This window comes from Prionailurus bengalensis, chromosome B2 (genome assembly GCF_016509475.1).
Source record: "Prionailurus bengalensis isolate Pbe53 chromosome B2, Fcat_Pben_1.1_paternal_pri, whole genome shotgun sequence".
In the NCBI taxonomy this organism is placed as follows: Eukaryota; Metazoa; Chordata; class Mammalia; order Carnivora; family Felidae; genus Prionailurus; species Prionailurus bengalensis.
In genome coordinates, this window is record NC_057349.1 from 149,400,236 (window position 1) to 149,414,584 (window position 14,349).

Here is a 14,349-nt window from a genome sequence, read left to right on the forward strand (position 1 = left end):
AGGGGGGTGGCTGGGAGCGCGCAGGGAACTGGCTGTACTTTCCATTCAACTTTTCTGTAAACTTAACGCTGCTCTAAAAATAAGTCTATTAATCAGAGAAACCAAAACCCTAAGGCCCTGAGAGCTGTGTTTTCTCCAGGATGCGAAGTCAGGGGAAGAGACTGTGGGCCAGGGAGGGGGCTGGTGGCACGGGGGCCGCGTGGGCAGGGCCATCTCCAGCCAGCTCCTGTCCCAAGGTTGGGGACGGGGGTTCCGTGTCACTCGGTTTGTGAGGCACAGGCTTCCCGCTTCTGCACCCTGGGCTCCGTGGGCCCACCCCGAGCTGCTGTGGCCACTGTGGTGCTCCCCATCCAGCCTCACCGTCGGGGCCTGAGAGGTTGGGGGGCAGCCCCCACACGGGCTCCCGGGGTCCCAGAAGACGAGGCCCTCCTGGACGTGGCCGGATGCTTTTGCATCCTGGTCCTTGTGCTCACGTGGGGAGAAAAGGAGGGGCGAGAGCTGTCCTCGGGCAAAGATGTCTCAGGAGGACGGAGGCCCAGGCCCACCTCCCGTGTCTGCCCGGGGAAGCCTGGCCAGGCCAACACTCTGGGGGAGAACCCGCTGCTGGTCCCGCAGCATCGCCGGACTTGTGATACAAGGCAATGCGGGCGGCGATCAGACTCTGGGATTTTTCCTCTGCTCTCCTGCCCGGCTCTGCGCACACCGAGGGCCTATGACTGTGACCGCTACTTTTTAGGCTGAAGGACACGGGGTAAGGTGGTCACGGTCGCCCGAGAGTTTGTGAGGAGAACTAGGATTTGGAGGGAGATCTGTGTCACCCCAGGCTGGGGTTCCACCCTCGTCCTCAGTCCCGTTTGGAGTTTTCTTCTGAGGACCTGTGACATGATGATATGGTGAGAAGTATCCATTTCGGTCTTTGTCTCTGGCTCCTGGTCAGAGCCCCCCAACTCTTGCAATTTCCGAAGTCGTGAGAATAACAGAATCATCTTTGGTCACAGTATTTGGTTGTGGTCCCTGGCCCCAGCAGCAGCTCTTTTGTTGCTCACGACAAGCCTCTTTGACCCCCCCACCCCCACACACAGAATTTATGTCAATGGGGTGGCCCTTGGAAAGCCCTTTGAGGATGGGAGCTGGTCACCACGGAAGCCAACTACGGGGCCAACCACGTGACTACAGGGTGGGAACTTCCAGCCTTACCTCTGACCTCCAGGTAAGAGGTAGAGGGAGAGGAGAGGGCTGGAGGAGGGGCGTATCACCCACCGCAGTGATTTAATGGAGCACGTCCAAATAGTGGAAACTTCATAGAAACCCTAGACAACAGGGTTTGGGGAGTTTGTGGGTTGATGTGCAAGAATGCATCCACGTGCCGGGAGGGTGGCGCACCCCAAATTCCAAGGTCCTTCAGACCTCACCCTATGCCCCTCTTCATCTGTGTCCGTTAAAATATCCTTTGTAATAAACACAGATCTCGGTGTTTCCTGAGTTCCGTGAGCTGTTCTAGCACATTACTGAACCCAGAGAAGGGGTCTTGGGAACTCCTGATTTATAGCTGGTTGGTCGGATGCACAGGTGAGGCCCTGGGCTGTGGGAGGGGCACCAGAAGCGGGGACACCTTGTGGGACTGAGCCCTCGGGGTCTGTGCCAACTCTGGGTGGTTAGAGCCAGACTGAAGTCACTTCTAGGGCTCCAAGCTGGCGTCGACTGACAAGTGAAGAATTTGTTGGCATGGAAAACCCATACATCTGGTGTCAGCAGTGCCGGAATAAGTAGAAACGGGTGTTTCCCTGGAGGACCTCACCGGATTCCTGGGTCTGTCTCCCTTGTCCTGTGAACCCCTGACCAGAGCCCTGAGACCTGGTCCCAGCAGCTAGCAGCCCCTGATAGGGACCCAAAGCGCTGTTGTAAAGAAACGTGGAGAACCAATCCGCGGTCTGACTCCCAGCGCTGACCTCCCTCAGCCCATCCTGTGGGCAGGCCGCCTTTGACCAAGCCCAGAACTCTGACTGAAACACGATCCTGGTGATAAGGATTAAAGTAGAGGGAACCCCACCCCCGATTCCCTACTGCTTCCCAGATCCTTCTCGGTGAACGTTGACCTGCTGCTAGAGCACTGGGGGTCGGTCAGAGGTGCGAGCTTCGAGCCCGAGGTGGCTCGCACCCGCAGCGTGACTCATCGGCTCAATTCCTCTGAAGAACCTACTTTGCCTTCTGTTCCCATTACGTCTCGTCTTCGCTCATCACTTGCGAATACGATCCACAGGAACTGGAACCAAGTGAGACCCAAAGGAAACGCAGACATTGGTGTAACTCCAAATTCCACGCTGGTGCGGGCTGGGTTTTCTCGGAGGCTTAATTAGCACATTTCTATCTGCACCTTTTCCTTCTGCTGCAGCGAGGCTTTGTACCACGTTCGTGCTTTGAGGCCTCAGCCAACAGTCGACAGTGAACGAATTAACACTTTGGCTATTACTCAAAAATTATAGGTGTTCCAAAGGAGAAAAATGTGAAACAGAAGGAAAGTTTCTGCACACGGGTTTTGAAGGCCTACGTCAACCTTCCTAGGGCCCATGTGGTTATTATTTTGGATTCTGGTTTTGTCGATCTTCTCCTCACATGTGTTAAGTAGGCGGTTTTGTCCTTGATGACCCCTTTCTACGTCAACTGCACACCTCTGACAATCGGGCAGAGTTCTGGGCTAGGAAAGTCAGGGAGCGTTTGTGCAGATCCCTGAATCACAGCCGTCGGGGTAGGGACGTTTAATCATCTGTGGTCCATCGCCAAACTGTAGTATCACTGGACGTGTTCACCTGGCCCCACGCGTCTGATTTCTACCCCTGGGGGGACGTTGTGACCTGGCACCCAGTTGGGACCTCCTCAGTCAATGCACAGTCGTGAGCGTGCTCTCCGGCGGTGGCGGGGGTGTGCTTTTCCACGGCCCCGGTTACGGTCGGCTCTCCACTCCACGTTTTGAACAAGGCGACCTCTGTCACCGTGGGGTTAATCATCACTGGACTTGTACATTCTCTGTAAATTATTCTCAAAGGGTTTTGGCATCTGCCCCAAATACTTCCACAGACAGCCTGGGGAAATGTTTAATCCTGGCCCCTTCGAGATGCCTTTGAAGTATTTTACTCGGCTGCTGTTTTCGAGTCACACGGTATCCGCCTCGGATTCTTGGGGCGCGCTCAGGACAAGCTCACTTGGGACTGGTGTCCTCGCAAACACTGGAGCTCTGCCCGACTGTCACGTCCAGGCCGCACCATCTAGGACGTGAACACGAGGCCTGCGCTTTACATTTTAATCACTTACCCTTTGCCTACACGTTATTTTTCATAGTTTGGAAGTATTTTCTGGCCCTTTGGCATCTCATTCACTCAGGGTCTAAAACGTTTGCTTGCTGGGTCTCAGAGGGCACTGCCGGTTGAGAGCTGGGGTCTGGCGCCCGCTCGGCCCCCAGGGCTGGCTGGAGCCGACCGGCGTGCTGGTCTTGACCTAGCCGTCAAAGGTCGGCCTGTTGCTGACGGGAGCCGGGATGGGACACCGGAGACCAGGACGGGGAAAGCACTGTGGAGAGGGACGCTGGAGAGCAGAACAGAAACGCGAAACACAGAGGGCCGTCCGCCTGCCAGCGGGGGGAGCCGCTCGCCACAGGTGTGCTTGGGTTGGGGACCGGATCCGACGCGGTCTACACGGCCATGCTATTTTACCTTCGTCGGCCCATCTCCTTCCTACCTGACCGCGGCCGCATCCCCCTGGGGCTCTGAGACCCTCCCAGAAGTTCCTATAGGAGACACGGACGGTCACGAGGGACGAGCCAGACAAGCGGCCACTTTGCAAAGCCCTAGAGAGTGGGTCCGTTGCAACCTCCCATCCTGCAGAAGGTCTGGAGAGGCATTTACTCAAAACAGCCGCCTCGGAGGGCCCGCCCGACAGCCCCAGTCACGAGAGCCGCCACCACCGTCTGGTGACCACGGCCGACGGGCACACCCCGAGGCTCTGCAGGGCGCTCGACCCGACCCCACCCGGGTGCTCCCGGGCTGCAGCATGAAGGCTGGCACGGGGCCTTTCCCCAGGTTCTTGTCTCTGGCTTCCCGGGCTTGCAAATCTTTCGGGGCGACCAGTGTCGCACCTGGAGGCACCCCCGGGGCGGAGACAAGGACCCTGAGGTGCAGCGCAGGGACAGGCCTCCCGAGGCTTCCTTCAGGGAACACGCCCGACCTCCCTCTCCCCGCAGACCTGTGTGGACCAGGTCACCAGCGACACGGGCCCCAGGGGGCTTTCTCTAGTTCACCGACACTGTCCCCTGGCTGCCTCCTTCAGAGGGACCCCTGGTGCCCTCGGCACCCGGCTTGGCCTGGACTGCCTCTCCCGGAACCCCCCTCAGGCACAGGGAGATCACACGGGCCCTCCCACGTGCTGGTGCCTGCCCCAGTTTTTCCTGTGATGTTCTTTGGGCCTACTGTGCGCGCCCGCCTCCTGCCCCGTCCCCAGCACAGCTGTGGCCTCTCGGATGCAACCCGGGAATCCTCCAGGGGGAGTCCGCCCCCCGGGCCCCACTCCCGACAACAGCAGCTGTTTGGGGCCGCTGACCTACTGTGCACGGGGTTGTATCCCTGAGCCTATCACACTGTACAGTAAATAAGTGTGTGACACGCTGCCACGTGCACACCAGCTGCCACGTGCACACCAGCTGCCACGTGCACACCGTCACGGTCGCAATGAGCACACATGTGGGGCACCTGGGGGGCTCAGTCGGTCAAGCATCTGACTCTCGATCTCGGCTCAGGTCGCGATCTCACGGTTCATGTGTTCGAGCCCCGCACGGAGCTCTGTGCTGTGAAGGCGGAGCCTGCTTGGGATTCTCTCTCTCCCTCTCTCTGCCCCTCCCCTGCTCACGTGCACATGCACGCACTGGCTCTCTCTAAAAATAACATTAAAAAAGAAAAAAAAGAACACAGATTTGACTCCGAGACTCTTGAAGTCCGTGAAGTGGGGCATCTCACCGCTCACGACACGGAACACAGCGTGCTCCTGCCTCTCCCTCCCCTCCCCTCCCTCCAGGATGCCCGCTCCGCCCGCCAGCGTCCTGCCCTCACGGAAGGGACCGGCTTTTCAGGTTTGCTGGGGGACCGTCCCCCCAGCGGCAGCAGAGCGGAGGCAGGGGGCCCCTCCCCCTGCGGTTGCGGTTTCCGGCCTCCTGGCCCACGTGACCGGCTTTTGCGGGGGGGGGGGGGGGAGGGGGGGGCGTGGCAGCACCAGCACCCGCGTGTGACCGGCACCTGCTGCGGGTGTTCACGGCGTGTGTACCGAACGGCGACGGCCCCCGGTCAGTGGCAGGTGAGACTTCCATGCAGACTCTGGAGCAGGACATTCGGGGGATCCCGGGGCAGAAATGCCAGCTTTAGACCTGGGGTAGCCGTGCACCCTTGTGCAAATCGTATGGGGGGAGGGGGCCTCAGCACCTCCACCTGCAAGGTGTAAGGCATCTTTGCTCTTTCTTCCAGCATCTTCTATGCACGTGCCCCAGGAGGGTGTTACGGATTGAACTGTGTCCCTCCGAAATTCTTGTGTCGATGTCCTCACCCCCAGGACCTCAGAACGTGACCTTATCTGGAAGTGGGGATCCTGCAGATGTGGTTACAGATGAGGTCATACTGGGCAGGTGGGCCCTAGCCCAACATGACCGGCCGCCTTACGAAAAGAGGAAATTTGGACACAGACACACACGGGAGAGTGGGGGGGGGGGCTGGTGTCCCCCGAGGCCCCGGAGCACCAAGGATCCAGCATCTCCCTGGAGGGGGGGAGGGAGGCGGGGACAGACTCTCCTTCCCAGCTTCAGAAGGTACCCGCCCTGCCCACACCCTGTTCCTGGACCTCCGGCCTCCAGAACTGGGTGTTCTCTCCGCCCACAGAGGACAGGGGACAGCCAATGAGCATCTCAGCCTTCCCTGTGGTCGCCTTTCTCTTTTTACCCCCTCACAAGGGGACTCAGCAGGAGGGGAGGCACCGGGAGGTGGAGAAAGGCTGCTGTTTCCCAGCACCAACATCAGGCCCGGCCTCCGGGGCTGGGGTCCTTGGGGCCACCTGGTGGGCGAGGGCTCTTCAACAGGCTAGGAATCGAGAGACAGAGGTTCTGGCTGATGTGAAGGTAACGTGGTCATGATACAAATCTGTGTGAGAACGGGCTTTGGGGTGAGGGCTCTGAGCTCCCTGAACGGCACGGGGGCTACTTTGGGGCCAAGAATAAGGCTCACAGCAAACAGACAGGAGGGGAGGACCCGGCCTTCCAACCCAGCTGCCCTGCAGATCAAGATGAATCTCCCCAGCGTGGTCTCTCTCCTTATGGCTAAAGATCTGGGGGCAACTGGCTTCAGTTGCCTCCTTTAAAAACAGAACCAGCCTACGACCCAGCAACCGCACTACTAGGTTTTACCCAAAGGATACAAAAATTCGGACGCAAAGGGCCACACGTGCCCCAATGTTCACAGCGGCGCCATCGACAACAGCCAAAGTACGGGAAGAGCCCACGTTTCTATCGACTGATGAACGGATAAAGAGGATGTGGTTTATGTATACAATGGAATATTACTCAGTCACCGAAAAGAATGAAATCTTGTCATTTGCAGTGATGTGGATGGAACCAGAGTGTATTTTGCTGAGTGAAATAAGTCAGAGAAAGGGAAATAGCATATGATTCCACTCGTGGAATCTAGGAAACAAAACGATGAACATGGGGGAAGAGAAGGAAAAATAAAATAATATAAAAAAGAGAGGCAAAGCATAAGAGACTCTTAACAACAGAGAACAGACTGAGAGTTGATGGAGGGCGGTGGATGGGGGATGGGCTAGATGGGTGATGGGCGTCCAGGAGGGCACTTGCTGGGATGCGCGCTGGGTGTTGTATGTGAGTGATAAACCGCTAAGCTCCACCCCCGAAACCAATACCACAGAAACTAAGTAGAATTTAAATAAAAATTTGGAAGAGAAACAAAGATTCAGTTGCCTTCCTTGGGAAAGCTATGTAACCAATGACCCCGACTACAGTTTCTTCTTTATGTTCAGTGTGGACGTCGCATGTTGTGAACACTCCCAAGGGAAGGATGATGGCTCCTGGAAAGCTGCGTGATGATCCCCTTTAGAGATGATCCGGAGGGCAGTCTTTGGCCATAGACGGCTGGCTTCCATGCCTCCGTGGGCTCCAATGGGCCAGTATCTTCTAACGGACGATTATCTATACACTAAATACGCCCATCTTTCTCGCTCATCAATTATTTAAACTAAATAATAAAATAGGGGCGCCTGGGGGGCTCAGTCGGTGAAGCGTCCAACTTCAGCTTAGGTCACAATCTCACAGTTCATGAGTTCGAGCCCTGCGTCGGGCTCTGTGCTGACAGCTCGGAGCCTGGAGCCTATTTCGGATTCCGTGTCTCCCTCTCTCTCTGCCCCTCCCCTGTCCATGCTCTGTCTCTGTCTCAAAAATAAATAAAACATTAAAAAAATTTTTTAAAACTAAATGATAAAGTAATATTTGGGGGTTAGAGAACTATGATTTTTGTATAATTACGTGCTAAGACAAAAAATAGACTATTTCGAAAATTATATGCCTCTTCCAGAACAAAGGGAGAACACAGCCCCTCCCCGTGTCGCATTCACCCGGGTCACTGTGACAAATGCTCTCTGGCAAACGCAATGGTATCTGAAAGGAGACTGGCTTCCAGACAGAATTCTCCAGCGTCTACAGGAGACGGGTCGGAATCACATCTTCGCGTGTGTCTCAGCAAGCGGACGTGCCCCGCGTTTTTGTCTCTCTGTTTTGAGCCTGGTCTCCCCCGGGAGAGCTCGGGCAGGCTAAGACTCACAGCCAGGCTCCCTCGGGCGTGTCCGAGAGGGCAGCTGTGCGGGAGAGGAGGTGCGACCCTGGCCCCCTTAGGAAGTGTGTGATTTCCGCACGTGCCCCGTGCACCCGACAGCGACGAGGCAGAGGCTGGACAGATCTGTGTGGCACAGACTTGGTCCTGAAAGAAGAGTTCCAGCCATCAGCACAATTACTGTTGGAGCACTGTGTAGAGAGTCCTCTGGGGGCAACCGGGTCGGGCCCCCTCTTCTCCGTGACTGGGGAGGCCCTGCTCTCTTTCTGGTTCAAATTCAGGACGAGGTAAGTCACCTGAATGCTGTCCTGTCGTGGAAGGCAGACATTCGATCTTCCTTTTTTTGCAACGATCTCAGGAAAATGTTTAACTGTATCTTTTCAACGCATCCCATAAAATGACTTTTTCTTTTTTTTTTTTTTTTTTTTTTTGCCAGAGCTAGGTTACCGGTCCTTGCGCATCGGACAACCTTGCTCTGCCCTGTCCCACAACCAGGCGGCGGAGAAAGAAGAGGGTCCGATCGGGGGGAAGCAACGTGGCCAAGAGGTCCCGACGCGGGCTCCGCCACGGGTCTCTGTGCGCCGCCGATCTCTGCCTTCTCACGGATCTGTCGGACACGTTACAGTGTGTGCTGTGGGTCAGGCACTACTCTGGCCCTTCCGGTCCGTCCGACCACACTGGAGATAGTTACTGCCATCACGCTCCGTTCCCAGAGAGGGAAGCCGGTCCGGAGAGGATGCGGTCCTGGCCCTCTGCCCCTGTGCCTGGTGCTGCCACCCGGGGCTCCTCAGGAGCTCCCCTTCTCTAGGCTCACCCCTGCCATTCTCCACGTCCCAGCAAGCCTGGATTACATACTGTAGAGTCCCTCGCCTTCCTAACCAATGGGTCCCTAAGATCCGCCCAAGAGGAATGAGAAATGGGGGGGGGGCAGGCCAGGCACAGGGCCTCCCTCAAGTCCGCTCACCCTTTCCTGAACACCTCCTCGGTTGACCTGGAGGCTGGCAAATAAGACAACCATTCCCAGTCCCCTATTCCTCGTATCCCGATACTTGTCTTCTTCCTTCCTTTTAGCTAGAAGTGCCATGTGGCGGTTCCTTGCCCACAAGAAGCACAGGCAAGCCCCAAGGTTTGGGGAAAGCTTTGCCTTCCTGATAAAAGGGACGGAGGCAGCTCGTTTCATCCATTTCCTCCCTTCAACTGAATGTGACGCCTGGGGCTGTGGCAGCCACTTTGCGACCACAAGGCACCGCTCACGAGGATGGGAAAACAATGCACTAGGGACAGTAAACCCAGCAGACGGGTAGATCTGGGCTTTCGCTAACCAGCTGCCGAGCCAACGCTCACAACCCCCTACTGCCACGTGAGTCGTTACTTCGTTACTTCGAGAAAAAGAAACGGCAGTGTGAAAAACGACATCGTCGAGTTAAACAACTGTAAGTGAGTCAGGCGTTCTGTGAATACCCTCCTTTCCCTCCCGGGAAGCACTGCTGTGAGCATTTCAACGAGATAATGATTCTCTTAGGGCAGTGCCCCACGCACACCACCGTCCTCCCCGGGAGGGCCGAGGCCCCAGAAGAGGAGTGAGCTGGGCAGAGGAGTGCTTGAGCTGCCCCCAGCCTGCCTCCGGGCTGTGCGGAGAGGCTGTGCCCACGCCGGTCAGGGTAGAGCACTCGGGAAGGAGACACAGAATCAAAATAGAGGTGCGCCCGGGTGTCGGGACCAGGCATCTGAAGACGGACAGAACAACACAGGGGCTCTGACCGGGTGGGCTCGGGGGGCCCAGAAATGAGTGGAAATGACCGGCCAGATGTTTATGTGCACCCCAGACTCTGAGGCAGGTGCGTTCTGCGGGGTAAGACGGGCCAGGCTGCAGCGCAGGTTGGCTCTGGACGGGGAGGGATTCCTTCTGCGTCACGCGCACACGGACGGAGACGTTCAGGGGAGGTAACCAACTGATTCACGATCAGGAAAGTCAGATCAGAAACAGGCAAACGGTCACGATCTTTGTGCGATGCTCAGGGATGAAGTGGAGGGAGTGAACACACCGAACGGAGGGACGCATTTACTGTTTGCTTCCAGGTCTTGAAACACCTCTCGCAATTACCAGGTGCCGCCTACCTCCTCCCCTGAGGCCACGGGGACGGATGTGAGCGTCTGCTCTCTCGCGGAGGCGCCCGGGCCAGGCCACACGGGGTTTGGCAAAATTGCAACGACACAGCAGTTTCAGGACGAAGGGTCAGACGCAGGCCCTCGACTCCCCATCTGCGCTCCTGGGGCTGCGTTCTCCCGCTGCCCCCGTGGCCCTCACCCGCAGGGCAGGGTGGCTCCACGGTGACGTGAGGGCCTCGTCTGCGGCAGCCCCGTGCCGTGTAGGGGAGACCGCCAAGGCGGAGAGAGAGGCAAGCCTTTGCCGCCCTCCCGAGCCTGCCTGTGCAGGCACACGCAGCCGGGGAGCGGGCAAGCCCGGTTCCTAATGGAAGGGCCTGGTGTAGGCGTCGCTGCATGGCTCAGAATCGAGGGCCCCGGCCTTGCCTCGGTCAGAGCCAGGACAAGGAGGGGTCCTGACGATTCTTGGCCAGGGTCTTTAGGTCCCGTCTGGGACTTCACTGGGGTGCCCGAAACAAGGTGGAGGAGATTCTGTTTAGCCCTGGAGGGTTCCTCCGGATCACGAGCTGGACGCACAGACACCACGACAGCCCCTGATTGTCAGCACAGTGTAAAACCCACCGTGGAGGCCGGGGTGCGCCCCATCCTGGACCTCAAGGCTCCCTGCCCTGCCCGCTGGCACCTGGTGGCTCAGTGACCAGAGCTGCTCTCCAGGGAGGGCCTCGGCCTTGCCTCCAGGGAAGTGCCTGTGGCCCAGTGAGCAGGCCCTGCCTTTAGGGTCCGGCCTCTGGGCCCCTATGTGGTGCAGTGCCTAAGAGGCGCACAGTTATCACGCTGGCTGGTTTGAATCAAAGTCATTCGACCACAGCCGTTTAACAGACACCATCCCGGGGCTTGCACAAGGTGGGTGTTCGGGGCCGGGGCTCACGTGGGTCTCCCCACACCCCCTCGCAGAGACCGCCTCTGCTATAAAACGGGTACAGGCTCCACCATGGGATGCCTTTAGACTCTGTAGCAACTCATCTCTGCAACTAGATAGATGCTGGGCATCTCTCTAGCCGGGCTTACAGAACCAGGGTCTCACCGGGGGGCTGTCCCCAGGGTCAAGGCTAGAGACGGTTGTGCTTGCTAGGGCAGGGGGAGCGAGGCATCGAGGGAGGGGCCGGGGATGCTGCTGAACATCCTGCAGTGCAAGATGGTCCTCCACGAGAGAGAATTACCCAGTTGAGAGGTCACTGGTGCCATCGCGGGGACACCTGGTGACAGCACACCCCATTTAGATGGCTGCCCTGTAGGTCTGGGACGACGTGCCGTAATTTACTTGACGGTGTCCTTATTGTTGGACGTATGCCTTATTTCTAGGTCGTTGCTAAACAAGCGTTTTTTATACATGCAACTTACAGGCTGGATAGACTTCTAGAAGTAACATCTGGTAGGGGAACGTACACGGTTTAAAATGTTGGTGGGTTTTGCCGAGTGTTAATACGCTGCTCCATCAGCTCTCTGGACAGCAGAGCCTGGCGCTATGCGGGCACCAGGACGGGGCCTGCTCCTGTCCTTGCTCTCCAGCTCCCCCCGTAGTGGGCACCGTGCCGGGCACCTCCTCCCGCCCGACGGCCCCACCGCACTGCTGACCGCTGACCACGCGTCACTACGCCCAGCGCGCACGCAGGTGCCCGTGACAACGAGGGATGGAAAGCAGCAAGCGGGCAAAGAGGATTCGGCAGCTGTGTTACTCGCGGGAGTCCTAGGCAACCCGTGCGTCTGCAGGAGGAGACGTCCACCGAGAGGCAGCCGGGGGGAAACCTTTCGCGGAGAGTGATTCTGAAAGTGGATTAGTACTTGGCTAACATTCGCGTAACTCTTGATTTTCACACACGTTAGGATGTATTAATTTAAGGGGGACTGAACAAGAGGCAGCTTTCAGCCGTCCTGTCCCAGGTTTGCGGGGTTCTAAACGTAAAACGAGTAGAAACAAGTTCCACCCTTTTGTGCAAAAACAGTGCCTTTTGGGAAACGGCTAATAACCCCTGGCCAGAGACTGTGTCTTCGAAGTCCTTGTAGCTTGGACGCGAGAGGGCATTTGCACACCTGATTCAGGCCCCTTGCTCTCAGTGAACCTGGTAAAAGGTGCAGGCAGGCAGTAGCGGTGGGCGGGCGGACGGCCCCTGCCCTCCCGGGGCGCATGCGGGCTCTTACCCAGACGGTTGCACGGGTTCCGTTTGAAGAGGGCTCTCAGCAGGCTCTGCGCTTCGGTGCTGAGGAACTGTGGCATGCCCAGCTTGGCTCTGAAAACGGAGTTGTAGTTTAGGATGAGAAGGACGGCCAGAGTTTTCTCCAGCACTTTGCGATCCTGCTCAGTCAGCATGAACAGATCAAACCGACGTGAGCCAGAGCAGCGGCACCCAAACCTTCTGGCCTTAGGGCCCTTCTGCGCCCTAGAAGTCACGGCAGGCATCAAAGAACTTCTGTTTACGTGGGTTCCAGGAGAGAAATCTTTACCATAGCGACTGAATAATTCGCTTCAAAACTAATGCAACTAATTAAAAAGAACCACTAAGAATCCCATGAACATAAGTAACATTTTAAATGATGTTTTACTACGTTGCTACGCTACGAACCACGTTTTCCAAAATAACAACAAAAGGTTTGGCTGGGAGAGTGATATTGTTTACAGTTCGGGAATCTCTTCTGGGTGAGAGGAGAGAAAGACAGATATGCTCATCTACCTCTGTGTTCGATCTGTTGCAGTACAGGAAGAAAATCTGGGACTTCACGGAGCTAGCACAAACAATCCCAAACTTTGGATGGAACCACAAAAGACCTCACATAGCCAAAGCAATCCTGAAAAAGGAAACCAATGCTGGAGGCCTCACAATTCCAGACTTCAAGTTAATTGCAAAGCTGTACTAATCAAGACAGTATGGGACTGGCACAAACACAGACACAGATCAATGGAACAGAGAAGCCAGAAATAAACCCGGAAATATATAGTCAACTAATCTTCAATAAAGCAGAAAAGAATATCCAATGGGAAACAGACGGTCTCTTCAGCAAGTAGTGTTGGGAAAACTGGGCAGCGACATGCAGAACAATAGACCTGGACCACTTTCGTAACCACACACACAAATAAACTCAAAATCGATGAGAGACCTAAATGTGAGACCCAAAACCATAGAAGTCCTAGAGAACACAGGCAGCAACACCTCTGACATCAGCCCTACCGACATTTTTCCAGGTATGTCTCCGGAGACAAGGGAAATAAAAGCAAAAATGAACTATTGGAGACCCATCAAAATAAACAGCTTCTGCAGAGCGAAGGAAACGATCAACAAAACTAAAAAAAAAAAAAAACCGACGGAATGGGAGAAGATATTTGCAGATGACATATCGGATAAAGGGTTAGTATCCAAAATACATAAAGAACGGACACAACTCCTCATCCCAAAACCAAATAATCCAACTAAAAAAATGGGCAGAAGACATGAATAGAATTTTTCCAAAGAAGACCTTCAGATAGCCAACAGATTTGTGAAAAGATGCCCCACGTCACGCATCATCAGGGACATACAGATCAAAACTACAATGAGATATCACCTCACGCCTGTCAGAATGGCTAACATCAACAACTCAGGCAGCAACAGAGGTTGGCGAGGATGCGGAGAAAGAGGAACCCTCCGGCACTGTTGGTGGGAATGCAGACTGGTGCAGCCGCTCTGAAAAACGGTGTGGAGGCTCCTCGAAAAGTTAATGTACCCTTATCAACCTACTGTGATGAAAAACATAAAATGAAAATAAAATAAAACCCAGTAATCTAATTGACCCAAATGACTGCAAAAAAAGAAAAAAAAATCCAGGAAAGGAGGAGCCTGCGAGCCCCCAGGAGGCTCTCGGTCCCCGGGGTCCCCAGATTGTGTTCTGGGAGCCACGGGACCACAGCTTGGTGTTGACTTTCAGAAATGCTCAGCCGCTCCCAAGCGATGAGTCCACACACAGGATTAGCTGGAGGGAATTATTCTCGTTTTAGAGAAAGTACAGCTCGTGTTCCCCCTTAAAATTAAAAGTCACAGAGGTAAGCAGTGCAAAAATAGCAGGCCGCAGCCATAGATCCGTTGCCCACAACAGAGGAAGACACTGACCAAATCCTCTCTGTGGGCTTTCCTCCACTCCTTTCTCTCCTCCCACTTACACAATGGCGCAACCTACAAAAACTTAAGCTTTTTAGGCGCCTCTTGCTCTTATAAAAGTGTCGTGTCCACCTGCAGGGTCTGCGAGAGCGGGTCACGAGGACCAGCAGCTTTACGGCTTCTCTACGCCCTCGCACAGCAGAGAGACACTAATTTGGAGCGAGGGGTACCTGTTTCCAGCCGCTTCT

General features: G+C 55.8%; 1 protein-coding gene across 1 annotated transcript in view; it reads right to left on the reverse strand.

Annotated features, from left to right (window-relative positions):
- Positions 1-14,349, reverse strand: part of RPS6KA2 (ribosomal protein S6 kinase A2) — a 167,003-nt gene that overhangs the window by 39,603 nt on the left and 113,051 nt on the right. The window contains exon 10 of the mRNA XM_043592740.1: positions 12,174-12,262. Within this exon, the coding sequence (XP_043448675.1) occupies positions 12,174-12,262 (89 nt within the window). The remainder of the gene's footprint in view (positions 1-12,173; positions 12,263-14,349) is intronic.